Here is a 17,855-nt window from a genome sequence, read left to right on the forward strand (position 1 = left end):
GTGGGACTATGAAACCACAACCTTCTGACCTCAGAGGCGAGAGTGCTACCCACTGAGCCACGGTTGACAACTGATTAATTCAAACGCATATTCTTTCAGAAAGTAACATTTTGGGAGACAGTCAATGAGTAAATTGAGACATGACGCGGAGTGGGTATAGAATGCTTGGGAGGAACAGGTGACTTTGGACCTGTGGTTCCCAAAGCTCTCCACCACTGGAGATTTCCTCGCCTTATGTCTGGGTCTGTTGTAGACTAATTGATAGAGATTGATTGCTATGATTAATCAATTGTGGAAAATAAATGTATGTTATGCAAAATTTCTTCACCATTATACATTATAATGTAACTCATGTAAAGAGCAAGAGAGCAGCACAATCTCACACAATTATCTCAGCGTCACCGGTTAATTTAATTTGCTATGCAATCAAGTACATGTTTTTACTTAATTACTACAAAACCAGTTAAGATGGGATGAATAGCCTTCCTCATCCATATTTATCTTGTGGTAAGCGTTACTGTAATTTATTACCTGCTGCGAAAAATGTCAAGCTTTTTCAAATGTAATCTGATCTGAGCTGCAGATTTAATTTAATGCACTTCAATACCCTGACTAACATTCACAGGACAGATCCAGAGATGCCAACACTGAAAATAATTTCTCTCTCTATAAAATGTGGTTGCAGGGAGGGTCGGTGGTCAGAGAGTCCGGGGAGATGCTCCGTATTGGTGGGATCTGGGACAAAGCCCCAGAGAATTTTGGTTACTTTGATATTTTGATGTGGAGAGAACAAGAGGAAGAAGAACATAGAGGAACATCAGAGGCGAATTTCCACATGGGTCCTCCAGCTTGTCCATCATAACTTTGCAATTTGTTCCAGCATTTCCATAGCTCTTCCATCGGAATTCGAATCAGGACATTCCCCCGTGGCAATTTATCTCGAGAGAGAGCAAAAGAAGGAGAGAGAAGATTGATAATTGTTCTGTTTCCCATGCTACACTATGCAGAGTTCGTGGTGCAGGCTAATGACCAGCTCCCAGTGTGTGGGTACAGGCCAATGATATGCTCCTAGAGTGTGGGTACAGGTCAGTGACCTGTCCCTGTCACGTGGGCACAGGCCAGTGACCTGTCCCTGTCACGTGGGCACAGGCCAGTGACCTGTCCCTGTCACGTGGGCACAGGTCAGTGACCTGTCCCTGTCACGTGGGCACAGGCCAGTGACCTGTCCCTGTCACGTGGGCACAGGCCAGTGACCTGTCCCTGTCACGTGGGCACAGGCCAGTGACCTGTCCCTGTGACGTGGGCACAGGCCAGTGACCTGTCCCTGTGACGTGGGCACAGGGCGGTGACCTGTCCCTGTGACGTGGGCACAGGCCGGTGACCTGTCCCTGTGACGTGGGTACAGGCCAGTGACCTGTCCCTGTGACGTGGGCACAGGCCGGTGACCTGTCCCTGTGACATGGGTACAGGCCAGTGACCTGTCCCTGTCACGTGGGCACAGGCCAGTGACCTGTCCCTGTGACGTGGGCACAGGCCAGTGACCTGTCCCTCTGACGTGGGTACAGGCCAGTGACCTGTCCCTGTGACGTGGGTACAGGCCAGTGACCTGTCCCTCTGACGTGGGTACAGGCCAGTGACCTGTCCCTCTGACGTGGGTACAGGCCAGTGACCTGTCGCTGTCACGTGGGCACAGGCCGGTGACCTGTCCCTGTGACGTGGGCACAGGCCAGTGACCTGTCCCTGTGACGTGGGCACAGGCCAGTGACCTGTCCCTGTGACGTGGGCACAGGCCGGTGACCTGTCCCTGTGACGTGGGCACAGGCCGGTGACCTGTCCCTGTCACGTGGGCACAGGCCGGTGACCTGTCCCTGTCACGTGGGCACAGGCCGGTGACCTGTCCCTGTCACATGGGCACAGGCCAGTGACCTGTCCCTCTGACATGGGTACAGGCCAGTGACCTGTCCCTGTCACATGGGCACAGGCCAGTGACCTGTCCCTGTGATGTGGGTACAGGCCAGTGACCTGTCCCTGTGACGTGGGCACAGGCCAGTGACCTGTCCCTGTGACGTGGGCACAGGCCAGTGACCTGTCCCTGTCACGTGGGCACAGGCCGGTGACCTGTCCTTGTGACGTGGGCACAGGCCAGTGACCTGTCCCTGTGACGTGGGCACAGGCCGGTGACCTGTCCTTGTGACGTGGGCACAGGCCGGTGACCTGTCCCTGTGATGTGGGCACAGGCCGGTGACCTGTCCCTGTGACGTGGGCACAGGCCAGTGACCTGTCCCTGTGACGTGGGCACAGGCCAGTGACCTGTCCCTGTGACGTGGGCACAGGCCAGTGACCTGTCCTTGTGACGTGGGCACAGGCCGGTGACCTGTCCCTGTGACGTGGGCACAGGCCGGTGACCTGTCCCTGTGACGTGGGCACAGGCCGGTGACCTGTCCCTGTGACGTGGGTACAGGCCGGTGACCTGTCCCTGTGACGTGGGCACAGGCCGGTGACCTGTCCCTGTGACGTGGGCACAGGCCGGTGACCTGTCCCTGTGACGTGGGCACAGGCCGGTGACCTGTCCCTGTGACGTGGGCACAGGCCGGTGACCTGTCCCTGTGACGTGGGCACAGGCCAGTGACCTGGTCTCAGATCTCTGCTTATTTTTCCTCTAGGATTTGGCCAACCATGGGCTAGGAAGCACTCTCCTTCACACTTATCTTTCCCAAAAATAACCCCTGTCCTCAGATTCAAGATTTTCTGGTCAATGACTCCTCAAATAAGATGGTCAGGCCCATCTCCCTATAATTCTACATTCGATGCTAAACAGTGGAAGCAACATGTTATAGACAGAGCTAAGCGATTCCACAACCAAAGGATCAGATCAAAGCTCTGCAGTTTTGCCACAACCAGTTGTGAATGGTGGTGGACAATTAAGCAACTAACAGGAGGAGGAGGCTCCGTGAACATCCCCATCCTCAATGATGGCGGAGTCCAGCACGTGAGTGCAAAAGACAAGGCTGAAGCGTTCGCAACCATCTTCAGCCAGAAGTGCCGAGTGGATGATCCTTCACGGTCGCCTCCCGAGATCCCCACCATCACAGAAGCCAGTCTTCAGCCAATTCAATTCAATCTACATGACATCAAGAAACAGCTGAATGCATGGGACACAGCAAAGGCTGTGGGCCCTGACAATATCCCGGCTGTAGTGCTGAAAACCTGAGCTCCAGGACTCCCTTAGCCAAGCTGTTCCAGTACAGCTACAACACTGGCTTCTACCCGACAATGTGGAAAATTGGCCAGTTATGTCCTGTCCAAAAAAGAGCAGGACAAATCCAACCCGGCCAATTACCACCCCATCAGCCGACTCCCAATCATCATCAAAGTGATGGAAGGTGTCGTCGACAGAGCTATCAAGCGATACTCACCAATAACTTGCTCACCGATGCACAGTTTGGGTTCCACCAGGACCACTCAGCTCCAGACCTCATCACAGACTTGATCCAAACATGAACACAAGAGCTGAATTCCAGAGGTGAGGTGAGAGTGACTGCTTTTTGAAATCAAGGAGGCATTCGACCGAGTGTGGCACCAAGGAGCCTGAGTAAAACTAAAATCATTGGGAATCAGGGGGAAAACGTTGCTTTTTATGGTATATATTAATGATTTAGACTTAAATGTAGGGGGCATGTTTAAGAAGTTTGCAGATGATACACAAATTGGCCGAGTGGTTGATAGTGAGGAGGAAAGCTGTAGACTGCAGGAAGATATCAATGGATTGGTCAGGTGGACGGAAAAGTGGCAAATGGAATTCAATCCGGAGAAGTGTGAGGTAATGTATTTGGGGAGGGTAAACAAGGCAAGGGAATACACAATACAAGGGAGGATACTGAGAGGTGTAGAGGAAGTCAGGGACCTTGGAGTGCATGTCCACAGATCCCTGAAGGTAGCAGGACAGGTAGAGAAAGTGATTAAGAAGGCAAATGGAATACTTTCCTTTATTAGCCGAGGCATAGAATATATGCAAGAACTGTATAAAACACTAGTTAGGCCACAGCTGGAGTACTGCGTACAGTTCTGGTCACCACATTACAGGAAGGATGTAATTGCACGAGAGAGGGTACAGAGGAGATTTACGAGGATGTTGCCAGGACTGGAGAATTTTAGCTATGAGGAAAGATTGGATAGGCTGGGGTTGTTTTCTTAGGAACCGACGAGGCTGAGGGGTGATTTAATTGAGGTGTATAAAATTTTGAGTGGCCTAGATAGAGTGTATAGGAAGGATCTATTTCCCTTAGCAGAGGGGTCAGTGACCAGGGGACATAGATTTAAAGTAATTGGTAGAAGGATTAGAGTGGAGCTGAGGAAAATTTTTTTCACCCAGAGGGTGGTGGGGGTCTGCAACTCACTGCCTGAAAGGGTGGTAGAGGCAGAGACCCTCATCACATTTAAAAAGTACCTGGATATGCACTTGAAGTGCTGTAACCTACAAGGCTACAGACCAAGAGCTGGAAAGTGGGATTAGGCTGGATAGCTCTTTTTCGGCCAGCACAGACACGATGGGCCAGATGGTCTCCTGCTGTGCCGTACACTTCTATGATTCTATGGGGGGAAGAATTGGATAAGGGTCGTTCTGGGTATTGGTAGCGCGATGCGCTAACACCCCACGCCCGATGGACCCTGGGCAGGCAGGACACAAGTTTGGACTCAAAGGAGCACTTACCTGCAATCAGCGTTCCTTTCCAGGCCTTGCACGTGGAATCAATGCAATTCGCACTTTCCACCACCGAGAGAGCGCCATCTCTTAAAGGGAAGATGTTTCTTATAAATCTCTTAAAGGTAGCTTGTACCTGTTATTTGCTGAAAATAACAGTCTACTGTCTGCACGGAGTCTGAACAGAGACTCCACCACCACCCTAAACATTCACTCCCTTCACCACTGGCGCACTGTGGCTGCAGTGTGCACCATCCACAGGATGCACTGCAGCAACTCGCCAAGGCTTCTTCGACAGCACCTCCCAAACCCGCGACCTCTACCACCTAGAAGGACAAGGGCAGCAGGCGCATGGGAACAACACCACCTGCACGTTCCCCTCCAAGTCACACACCATCCCGACTTGGAAATATATCGCCGTTCCTTCATTGTCGCTGGGTCAAAATCCTGGAACTCCCTTCCTAACAGCACTGTGGGAGAACCGTCACCACACGGACTGCAGCGGTTCAAGAAGGCGGCTCACCACCACCTTCTCGAGGGCAATTAGGGATGGGCAATAAATGCTGGCCTCACCAGCGACGCCCACATCCCGTGAACGAATAAAAAAAAAACATCGCACACGTAAAACACAGATGCAGGTCCCATCCCTATGTTTACACACTGATGAGTTATGTAAAAACATTGAATAAAAGTTGTGCACTACTAAATCCCACACCCTCCAATCTGCACGCCAGACCTCACCAATCTGCTGATCTGAGTTTGTACCAGGCCTGCGAGAGTGTGTGCACCAAGGTTCTCTGCTGATTCACTAGAGAACTTGGGTGCAAGAGGTGGACAGAAGGAGGGACATCCTATATCCGGAGGGGGGGGTGCAAGAGGCCCTCCAGACATATACTCAAAAGACAGTGGGAGGCAGCGGGGGACGAAGTCAATGCCAGGCGCACAGCATCATGAACATGGATACAGTGCAAGAAGTTCAATGCTTTACCATGAGTGGTCAAGGTGAGTGAGGTCAACTGTCAAGTGGCATCTCCTACCAACTGCACCAAGCACTACACCCCCATCACCCACAGACCAATAAAATCTTTCCATCATTACTCAACTCGTCCAATCAGATGCTTCCTCTCACCCTTACACATTATCACTGTTTCAAGCCGCCCACCCACAACTCAAAGGCCACACACTGGCAGCTATTCAACCATGACAGGCACATCAACCAGACACACGTCCCACTTTCTTGCAGGAGAAGGTGGCGCATATCAAGAGGCAGCAAGCGGCCGTGGCATTTAGCCCCTCGAGCCTGTTCCACCATTCAATGAGATCATGGTGGACCTGTGACCTAACTCCATATACCCGTCTTAGCCCCTTATCCCTTCATACCCTTGGTTTACAGAAATCTATCAATCTCAGATTTAACATTCACGAGTGAACTCGCATCAACTGCCGTCTGCAGAAGAGCGTTCCAAACGTCTCCCACCCTTTGCGTTTAGAAGTATTTCCTAATTTCACTCCTGCAGGTCCTGGCTCTAAATGTTAGGCTATGTCCCCGCGTCCTAGTATTGAAGTCCAGGAGACCTCCAAAAACAGTTACAAATGTCTCGGCAGCCAGAGGCAATAATCCAGCCACTAACCTGTAAATCCTGCATGGTCCCTTTAAATAGCGCTGGTGGGGGGTCCTCCAGGCTCTCTAAGACACGTTCAGATGGTCGGGGTTAAGACTGTGCATTGAATTGAGCATCTAGTCCCAAAATGGTGCCTATCACTTTAAATCTGCACACTGATTGAAGCCATTTTCTCCCTACTTTACATGATTCCAACATTTGTTATCTGCGTCTGCACAAACTCCTATACCAAGATGGCTTCTGGCGCTCGTCACACAGGAAACGTGCGTGAGCATCCAAGACACCATCATGGATGTCGGAGAGGCCGTGTAGCACCGAAACAATGGGCTCTACATGGCCCAATTGAGCTCCCAAAGATTCTCCAGTGACTGGAGTCATACGCGACACAAAGGAAGGTTGCAGTGGTTGTTGGAGGCCAATCATCTCAACCCCAGGACATTGCTGCAGGAGTTCCTCAGGGCAGTGTCCTAGGTCCAACCATCTTCAGCTGCTTCATCAATGACCTTCCCTCCATCATAAGGTAAGAAGTGGGGATGTTCACTGATGATTGCTCCATTTGCAATTCCTCAGATAATGAAGCAGTCCGTGCCCGCATGCAGCGAAATCTGGACAACATCCAGGCTTGGGTTGGTAATTTGCACCTAACATTCGCGTCACACAAGTGCCAGGCAATGACCATCTCCAACAAGAATCCCCATGACATTCAACGGCATTATCATCACCGAATCCCCCACCATCAACATCCTGCGAGCCACCATTGACCAGAAACTGAATTGGACCAGCCACATAAATACTGTGGCTACAAGAGCAGGTCAGAGGCTGGGTATTCTGCAGCGAGTGACTCACCTCCGGACTCCCCAAAGCCTTTCCACCACCTACAAGGCACAAGTCAGGAGTGTGATGGATTACTCTGCATTTGCCTGGATGAGTGCAGCTCCAACAACACTCAAGAAGCTCGACACCATTCAGGACAAACCAGTCTGCTTGATCAGCCCCCCCATCCACTACCTTAAACATTCACTCCCTCCACCACCGGCGCACCGTGGCTGCAGTGTGTACTATCCACAGGATGCACGGCAGTAACTCGCCATGGCTTCTTCGGCAGCACGTCCCAAACCTGTGACCCTCACCATCTAGAAGAACGAGGGCAACAGGTGCATGGGAACACCATCACCTCAAAGCTCCCCTCCAAGTCACACACCATCTTGACTTGGAAATATATCGCCGTTCCTTCGTAGTCAATGGGTCAAAATCCCGGAACTCCCTACCTAACAGCACTGTGGGAGAACATTGACCACACGGACTGCAGCGGTTCAAGAAGGCGGCTCACCACCACTTTCTTAAGGGCAACTAGGGATGGTTGCCCTTGAAAAGTGATGCCCACATCCCAAGAATGAATACTAATTTTAAAAATTCAAAGATAGTGATTTTGTGCTAAATAATTTGTTTCATTAGTCGGGAGTGAGCCTTGCATCAGCAGTCACATTCCCACCTCTGAGCTGGAAGGTTATTGGTGCGAGTCCTACTCCAGATAGCCCCAGCGAACAGTAACGAGAGTTCTGGTCCTTGAACACTGGGTTGACATCCAACCCAGAGCACGATCCGCTGGATGTAAAAGCTGTGGAAGAAATGGGTTGCCTCGTGTACATTGAGGCACGGAAGAGAGAAGAAGAAGAAGAAGACAGCCAGGTCATTCAGAGCATCAGCTTCAAGTTTCAAAATCCATGTGATTGCAAGGGGGCGTGATGTATCTAACCCTTCTTTACAAGGTAGCACACATTCATTTATCCAATGGAGCTCCTCCTTTCCTCCAGTAGTGCTTAAGAGAATTCAAGTAGGGTCTCTTTAGGGTTTGCTGCGAGATAACATGCCTGACAATAGAAAGAACTTTTATAGCAACTTTCACATCCTAATAACATCCCAAAATGCTTCACAGTCAATGAAGAACTTTTGAAATGTAGCCACTGTTGTAATGTAGGCAAATGCAGCAGCCGATGTGCACACAGCAAAGTCCCACAAACAGCACTGAGATAAATGACCAGACACTTCTTTCTTGTCCTTAGTGGCGTTAGCCATGGTTCAGTCGTAGAACACTCACCTCTGAGCCCAAAGCTTGTGGGTTCATAGTCCCACTCCAGAGACTTGAGCACAAAATCTAGGCTGACACTCCGATGCAGAACTGAGGGGATGAGACATTAAACAGAGGCCACGTATGCCCTCTCAGGTGGATGTAAAAGATCCCACAGCACTATTTCTAAGAGCAGGGAAGTTCTCCCGGTGCCCTGACCAATATTTATACCCTAACCAGCATCACTTAAAAAAAACGGACATCTTTACCCAGAGAGTGGTTAGAATGTGGAACTCACTACCACAAGGAGTAGTTGAGGTGAATATCATAGATGCATTTAAGGGGAGGATGGATAAACACATGAGGGAGAAAGGAATGGAAGGATCTGCTGATAGGGTTAGATGAAGAGGGGTGGGAGGAGGCTCGTGGAGCATAAATGCTAGCATTTATTTTTTATTCGTTCATGGGATGTGGGCATCAGTGGCAAGGTCAGCATTTATTGCCCATCCCTAATTGTTCTTGAGAAGGTGGTGGTGAGCCGCCTTCTTGAACCGCTGCAGTCCATGTGGAGAAGGTTCTCCCACCGTACTGTTAGGTAGGGAGTTCCAGGATTCTGACCCAGCGATGATGAAGGAACACCGATATATTTCCAAGTCGGGATGGTGGGTGACTTGGAGGGGAACGTGCAGGTGGTGTTGTTCCCATGTGCCTGCTGCTCTTGTCCTTCTAGGTGGTAGAGGTCACGGGTTTGGGAGGTGCTGTCGAAGAAGCCTTGGCGAGTTGCTGCAGTGCATCCTGTGGATGGTACACACTGCAGCCACAGTGCACCGGTGGTGAAGGGAGTGAATGTTTAGGGTGGTGGATGGGGTGCCAATCAAGCGGGCTGCTTTGTCCTGGATGGTGTCGAGCTTCTTGAGTGTTGTTGGAGCTGCACTCATCCAGGCAAGTGGAGAATATTCCATCATATTCCTGACTTGTGCCTTGTAGATGGTGGAAAGGCTTTGGGGAGTCAGGAGGTGAGTCACTCGCAACAGAATACCCAGCCTCTGACCTGCTCTTGTAGCCACAGTATTTATGTGGCTGGTCCAGATAAGTTTCTGGTCAATGGTGACCCCCAGGATGTTGATGGTGGGGGATTCGGCGATGGTAATGCCGTTGAATGTCAAGGGGAGGTGGTTAGACTGTCTCTTGTTGGAGTTGGTCATTGCCTGGCACTTATCTGTCGTGAATGTTACTTGCCACTTATCAGCCCAAGCCTGGATGTTGCATGATGGCTTGGACTGCTTCATTATCTGAGGGGTTGCGAATGGAACTGAATACCGTGCAATCATCAGCGAACATCCCCATTTCTGACCTAATGATGGAGGGAAGGTCATTGATGAAGCAGCTGAAGATGGTTGGGCCTAAGACACTGCCCTGAGGAACACCTGCAGCAATGTCCTGGGGCTGAGATGATTGGCCTCCAACAACCACTACCATCTTCCTTTGTGCTAGGTATGACTCCAGCCACTGGACAGTTTTCCCCCTGATTCCCATTGACTTCAATTTTACCAGGGCTCCTTGGTGCCACACTCGGTCAAATGCTGCCTTGATGTCAAGGGCAGTCACTCTCACTTCACCTCTGGAATTCAGCTCCTTTGTCCATGTTTGGACCAAGGCTGTAATGAGTCTGGAGCTGAGTGGTCCTGGTGGAACCCAAACTGAGCAGGTTATTGGTGAGTAAGTGCCGCTTGATAGCACTGTCGACGACACCTTCCATCACTTTGCTGATGATTGAGAGTAGACTGATGGGGTGGTAGTAATTGGCTGGATTGGATTTGGCCTGCTTTTTGTGGACAGGACATACCTGGGCAATTTTCCACATTGTCGGGTAGATGCCAGTGTTGCAGCTGTACTGGCACTACAGCCGAGATGTTGTCGCGGCCCATAGCCTTTGCTGTATCCAGTGCACTCTGCCATTTCTTAACATCACGTGGAGTGAATCGAATTGGCTGAAGATTGGCTTCTGTGATGGTGGGGATATCGGGAGGAGGCCGAGATGGCATAGACCAGTCGGACCGAATGGCCTGTTTCTGTGCTGTATATTCTATGTAATTCCACGTAATCCCTCAGGTAGGGAGTAAATATTTTAACTAAACACTCAGGGGGTGAAATTGGAGATAGGCACCCGCTATAATCCCCATCCGATATTCAATTCCATTGACTTCAATAGAATTGAGTGTGTCGTTTAACAGGTGGCACATAGGTGGGACATTTTTACGACATTAAGGGCGCTATATAACTGGAAGTAATTATTGTTGTCTCCGCCAAAGTCCAATTTCATCCCCTCAGTCTTTTAGAACAAAAGCAAAATACCGGGAATGCTGGAAATCTGATATAAAAACAGAAAATGCTGGAAACGCTCAGCTGATCAGGGCAGCATCTGTGGAGAGAGAAACAGAGCTAACGTATCAGGTCGATGACCTTTCTTCAGAACTTTCTTTTAAAACTCAGTTTTTTTTCGTCTGAACATCCTTTCAGAATTTCAAAATGGATTCCCGGAACGCAGTCACATCTACTTTTATTTTTTTTTTGAAGATCAAGCCAGTAATACCATTTTTACACACGACAATAGTGCAGATCCTTTTTAGTACTTCTCGAAGATTAGACCAAAATATCGCGAAGAAAGCCCAAGAGAATGGTAATGAGGTGGTAAAACAGCGTCTGGAATCTTAGCTGCCATAACACCTCAGTGCCTGCAGCCAAAGAGTTGCAACAGATGCAGGGATACTCCATACCCGTTACAATTCAATTCAAACACGGTTAATGGCATCACTGAGCTAGCCATTTTCGATTGTGGAGTCCATCCCAGATCTAGATTACCACAGCTTTTAAGCAAAGGTACAAACCTAATAGAACAAAACCCTTGCATTTTTCACAGAAAGCTAAAAACAATACGGATTATATTGAGGTCGTATATCTTGGATAGCCCTCTAAAGGGGCGATTTACTGTATGTTGTCACACAAGATATTAAGATTCAGCAGGTAAACCTTGATAGCACCAGTTCGGCTCGTTGGGGGCGGGGGGCGGAGTTGGGGTGGGGGTGGGGGGGGGCCGGTGAGGAGTGGTAAAAATCATTAATGATCCAACTAGCAAGGCTATTAAAAAGAACCAAGTTGTGCCTTTTAAATTAGGTGACCTTCCAAGTGATTCACCCGATCAAGCTGAGCAGCGAACAGCACTAATAATCTCTGCTGCCTGGCTCATCCGACCATCCCATGCCAGGAGGTCAGCACTCGTGTGTTTTTTTTTTTTGTGTGGGAGCGGAGGGCAAGGGGTTATTACGTTACAGCAATGAATGAAACCTTGATATTAAAGCTCCTCACGTTCCATCACTGGGTGCCCGTACAGTTCTCGTACCAGGACACAGACCGCCTAAAAGCTCTGTGAATAGCGGGGTGCCGGGTGCAGAGAAGTCCTGCACTTCGCCCCATCTGACCAAACGTCCGATTGAGATCTCCGATGCAGGTCCACCCCTCGTCGTGGCCTAGAGACACGCACCACTTGGAGTGGTCGTTGCTCGAATAGAAGAGGACGGGCCCTGGCAATTTGATCCTTACGATATTGTAGACATGTTTAGGGAGGGAACAATTAGAAGGCAGCTGGTGTTTACTGCCGTTCCATGTCTCCGCCAGCAAGTCAGTCTTCAAGGTCTGTGCAACCCAGCCCGCATATATATCTGAAAAATAACTATGAAAGTGACCAACGGTGCAAAATATCCGTGAGCATTAAGACGTTACATATCCATCGAGAATATTTTTTAAAATCTTACAACTGTATGGACTTCCTGTCCACAAAACCTTACTTCCTGTTGACAGATTTTTGTCACGCATTTATAATGGGGACCGTCTATGTAAACTTGTCACGCTGTAATTACATCCTTGTGCCAGTGGCAGCGCTGTAGAGCCTCGGTTTTGCCTCTCCTAGATTCTCAGTCTGTACTGCAGAGAAATCCGTTTGCTTCAACTAATTCTACTTATCTCCCTATCTCTGTAACCTCCTCCAGCTCCTACAACCCTCCAAGATCTCTGCGTTCCTCCAATTTTTGCCTCTTGCGCATCCTTGATTTTAATCGCTCCACCGTTGGCGGCCGTGCCTTCAGCTGTCTTGGCCCTAAGCTCTGGAATTCCCTCCATAAACCTCTCCACCTCTCTATCTCTCTCTCCTCCTTTAAGACGCTCCTTAAAATCCACCTCTTTGACCGAGCTTTTGGTCACTTGTCCTAATATCTCCTTATATGGCTCGGTGTCAAATTTTGTTTGATGACGCTCCTGTGAAGCACCTTGGCAATTTTTACTACGTTAAAGGTGCTATAGAAATGCAAGTTGTTGTTCCCAAATCGTGCTAAGATTTGATGTTTAGCTATAAATAACATAAAATCAAATCATAGTAATTATATAAGAAGTAAGGACAGAATATCTGACTTACAGTGGGACTGAATTACATCTGTCCCCCCTGGTTCAATGAACCACTGCTTCACCTGCAGACTATACTTGGTTTTGGCTGCCAATGTGTAAGGCCAAGGAAGAATGATCGGACCATAGAATCATACAGCACAGAAGGAGGCCATTCGGCCCATCGTGCCTGCGCCGGCTCTTTGAAAGAGCTATCCAATTAGTTCCCACTGCCCCGCTCTTTCCCCCATAGCCCTGCAAATTGTCCCCCTTCAAGATTTGAGAGATTAGACCTATCAGGAAAGATTGAACAGGCTGGGGCTCTTTTCTCGAGAAAAGACAAGACTGAGAGGTGACCTGAGAGAGGGCTTTAAAATTATGAAAGGCTTTGATAGGCTAGACGTAGAGAAGATGTTTCCACTTGCGGAGAGACCAGAACTAGCGGCCATCAATATATGATAGTCACTGATAAATCCAATAGGGAATTCAAGAGAAACTTCTTTACCCAAAGAGTGGTTAGAATGTGGAACTTACTACCACAGGGAGTAATTGAGGCGAATTCCATAGATGCATTTAAGGAAAAGCTAGATAAACACATGAGAGAGAAAGGAATAGAAGGATATGCTGGTAGAGTTAGATGAAGTAGGGAGGGAGGAGGCTCCTGCGGAGCATAAACACCGGCATGGACCTGTTGGACTGAATGACCTGTTTCTGTGCTGTGCATTCTATGAAATTCTATGTATTTATGCAATTCCCTTTTGAAAGTTATTATTATTGAATCTTTTTTTATTATTCGTTCATGGGATGTGGCGAGGCAGGCATTTATTGCCCATCCCTAATTGCCCTTGAGAAGGCGGTGGTGAGCCGCCTTCTTGAACCGCTGCAGTCCGTGTGGTGAAGGTTCTCCCACAGTGCTGTTAGGTAGGGAATTCCAGGATTTTGACCTTTCAGGCAGTGCATTCGAGATCATAACAACTCGTTGCGTTGAAAAAAAACTCCTCATCCCCCCTCTGATTCTTTTGCCAATTATCTTAAATCTGTGCCCTCCGGTTACCGACTCTCCTGTCTGCACGCACGTCCTGTCCACTTTTCCCATTTTGAAGTTCTTATATCGCCATTCATGACAGACTGTATAAGTCCGTCACATTGCACCCTCTCCCATCCCACCCACCACCTCCTGTGGAGGCATGGCAGCACCATCACTGGTGGGAGAGTGTAATTGCAGCTTGCCAAGTTTGCATCGGCAGTTTCCATTATAAATGTGGACATGGGAATTTATAACGGAACTATAAAAGTAAGGACAGAATGTATTAATAAGCGCTTAATTACGTCGGCATGCCCTGGTCCAATTATCCCCAGCCCTCTAACCCTGCTTCACCCGAAGACCACATTTGACCTTGAGTTCTTGTGGGAGCCCCCATGGGAGATCCACAGCTCTGAGCCAGAACAATTTTCTTTCATGTTGCATTGCAGAATTCGCTGACTTTTACCCAAAGATTACTTTACAACATTAATGCTTTAAGTTATTTGGGGTGTAAAAGGGTTAATTCAAAAAAGGGAATGTTATCACTTGATGAGTGAGTCTATATTATTGGTTAGAGAGACAGGATCGGCAGAAGTTAGCTAAATCTACCTATAGGCTTCACTGTAAATCTTCACCGTGATCGACCTGTAAACAATTCCATTTTAAATATCGTATTTTATACAACAGGAAGCTATTGGTTGAGACGTGTTAATTTTACGCTCATGTCCTTTAGTTCTGAATTCGCTGCCCAAGTTATGTAACCTGTTTTGCATCTCGTTCATCTCACCATTGGATCAGAGAAGGTTAAGGGGAGATTTGATAAAGGTGTTCAAAATCATGAAAGGTTTTGATAGAATAAATAAGGAGAAACTGTTTCCAGTGGCAGAAGGGTTGGCGACTAGAGAACACAGATTTTAAAGTAATTGGCAAAAGAACCAGAGGCGAGATGATAATTTTTTTTTGCGCAGCGAGTTGTTATGATCTGGAATGCACTGCCTGAAAGGGTGGTGGAAGCAGATTCAATAATGATTTTCAAAAGGGAATTGGATAAATACTTGAAGGGGAAAAATTTGCAGGGGCTATGGGGAAAGGGATGGGATTGGATCGCTCTTTCAAAAGAGCCAGCACAAGCACGATGGGCCGAATGGCCTCCTTCTGTGCTACATCATTCGATGATTCAATGTCCCCTCTCACTCCTCCAGTCCCTATTGGAAACACATTTCTAATAGTTTGCTTTACACAGCAATTGGATCCTTACCATCTTCGAAATGCTTGTACTTTGCAAAACTCTGAAACTGTACTCCCCCTGTGGATGTAAGTTCGGTAAGGCGTTTCCATGGTGACTTGGACACACTGCCGCCTTTGGCAACAAACTGCAGATGTGAAAGCTCAGGCAGGAAGATGTCAGGAAGAGACCAATTGTAGACACGGGGGTTATAATATAAAAGCTGTTTACCTATAAAGAAACATCTTTGTGTCTATTAGTTTGTAAGTGAAAGGAATGCAAGTTTACATCCACAAAATCCAAAACAGAAAGGCTGCAAATAAACACTACTGTAGTTAAAACTCTCTCCTCTTCCATTGTCTACCAGCACATGAGGCAACCCATTTCTTTCACTGATTTACATCCAGCAGGTCGCGCTCTGGGTTGTTTCCCTTAGGTGGCCAGGTCAATAGCCTGACTCACAACTCCCTACCAAGGAGAACCGGCTCGATGTGATGGGGTGTTGCCACTCCTCTCCCATCGGACTCAGGTATCCCGCTGGATGTTAACTCGGTAGGCACAAATCTTATAACAAAGTCGTCAAGTGCCCACGTTTCTGAGGATGCCAGATTAATATTCAGCTGAAATTGATCAAGAAGCACATACACTTGTATACCTATATAGAAACAGACACAAGTATACACCCACATACAAACAGATACAAGTATACAACCGCACACAAACAGACACAAGTATACACCCACATACAAACAGATACAATTACACAACCGCACACAAACAGATACAAGTATACACCCACACATAAACAGACACAAGTATACACCCACATACAAACAGATACAAGTATACAACCGCACACAAACAGACACAAGTATACACCCACATACAAACAGATACAATTACACAACCGCACACAAACAGACACAAGTATACACCCACATACAAACAGATACAATTACACAACCGCACACAAACAGATACAAGTATACACCCACACATAAACAGACACAAGTATACACCCACATACAAACAGATACAAGTATACAACCGCACACAAACAGACACAAGTATACACCCACATACAAACAGATACAATTACACAACCGCACATAAACAGATACAAGTATACACCCACACATAAACAGACACAAGTATACACCCACACACAAACAGATACAAGTATACACCCACACATAAACAGACACAAGTATACACCCACACACAAACAGATACAAGTATACACCCACACATAAACAGACACAAGTATACACCCGCACACAAACAGATACAAGTATACACCCACACACAAACAGATACAAGTATACACCCACACATAAACAGATACAAGTATACACCCACACATAAACAGACACAAGTATACACCCACACACAAATAGATACAAGTTTACAACCACACACAAACACACAAACACAAATAGGCACAAGTATACACCTACACATAAACACACAAGTATACACCTACACATAAACACACACAAGTATACACCCACACACAAACACACATGTGTACAGTCACACAGATGTATGCACCACACACACATATACACCACACATAAGCACACACACATGCATGCACGCACACTCTCATAGACATATACATCGCACAATCACACACACAAATACACCTACAGACAAACATGCATACACTTACACACAAACATGTGCATTCTCATGCATAGATATGCGAGTGCACAAACACACACCTGCACAAACACACGCCTACACTTACACACACAAAGCATTTTTCAGATTTTCCCCAAACTCTATACGATGTCTCAAAAAAAGAATCCATCATAGACACCACATGTTTGTGGAATAACCTATACCAATGTACATTGGAGGAGGCACACCTCACTTCTCAGCATAGGCTGCTAAAGAGGGGGAATCATCTGCTCAGGAGAAACCGAGGGTGTGAGAGACTGCACTCTGGGGCAATACATGAGACTGGAAGGGCAAACTGTACAGCAGGGAATGTTTTATCAAGGTCCAAGGGCCAAATGTGTACAAGTATTGATCCCAGACCATTCAGAAAGCCCTCTACTTCATAAACTTCACGTTTGGTTAGCTGTTGCAAGTCAGATGTCTCTGGAAAACCAATACCTTTATATTCTGATAAAAGCAGCAATCACCTGAAGAACAAAGGACAACACAGACACCAACTTCAACCAACTACAAGCATTTAAAGTAAGCCAGAGGCAGAAAAGTAATTTAATGGTTGAAATTGTTCTCAGTAATATTTGTAATGAACATGTTACCATGTCGATAAGAAATTCCTCTGTGCTCTATTTTAACACATTTATCTACCCAACATTGAGATGGAATGCATTCTAGGTTGCTGAGGGAAGCAAGGGTGGAGAAAGCAGAGACTCTGACCACAATCTTTCAATCCTCCGTGGATATGGGAGTGGTGCCAAAGGACTGGAGGATTGCAAATGTTACACCCCTATTCAAAAAAGGTTGTCTCAACCTAGTGCGTCCTTGGTTGATCATGTCATAAGTCGCTATGTCTCCATTAACATCAATGTTTATAAACATGATGGAATGGGAAATGTAACTATCTTGTTGTGGAATGTAAGGAGTCAGCAGATGGTGTTTGGCTTGGGAAACAGCGAAATTGATTGATACGCGGGCTCAGGCTTAATACAACAGATCTTAACGTGTGATTGTGGGTATATAAGTGAGAGCATAAAATGTATTTGTTACAGTGTTCTCAGAGCAAAGATGGGACCACTCAACCAAGATTGATTACCTCGGAACCT

The 17,855-nt window shown here is 47.5% G+C and overlaps 1 protein-coding gene across 3 annotated transcripts in view; it reads right to left on the bottom strand.

Moving 5' to 3' along the window:
• Positions 1–399: 399 nt before the first annotated feature.
• dnase2b (deoxyribonuclease II beta) overlaps positions 400–17,855 on the bottom strand; it is a 50,114-nt gene continuing 32,658 nt past the window's right edge. For 2 of the 3 annotated variants that reach the window (XM_067989830.1, XM_067989829.1), the window contains 2 exons: positions 15,109–15,306; positions 10,936–12,111 (listed from right to left, as the gene is read on the bottom strand). In XM_067989830.1, the coding sequence (XP_067845931.1) occupies positions 11,765–12,111; positions 15,109–15,306 (545 nt within the window). In that variant the 3' untranslated portion in view covers positions 10,936–11,764. Of the gene's footprint in view, positions 939–10,935; positions 12,112–15,108; positions 15,307–17,855 lie in introns of those variants that run through there. The other variant, XM_067989831.1, reaches the window with a different exon arrangement.

The sequence above is a fragment of the Heptranchias perlo genome, chromosome 9, assembly GCF_035084215.1.
Source record: "Heptranchias perlo isolate sHepPer1 chromosome 9, sHepPer1.hap1, whole genome shotgun sequence".
Taxonomy (NCBI): domain Eukaryota; kingdom Metazoa; phylum Chordata; class Chondrichthyes; order Hexanchiformes; family Hexanchidae; genus Heptranchias; species Heptranchias perlo.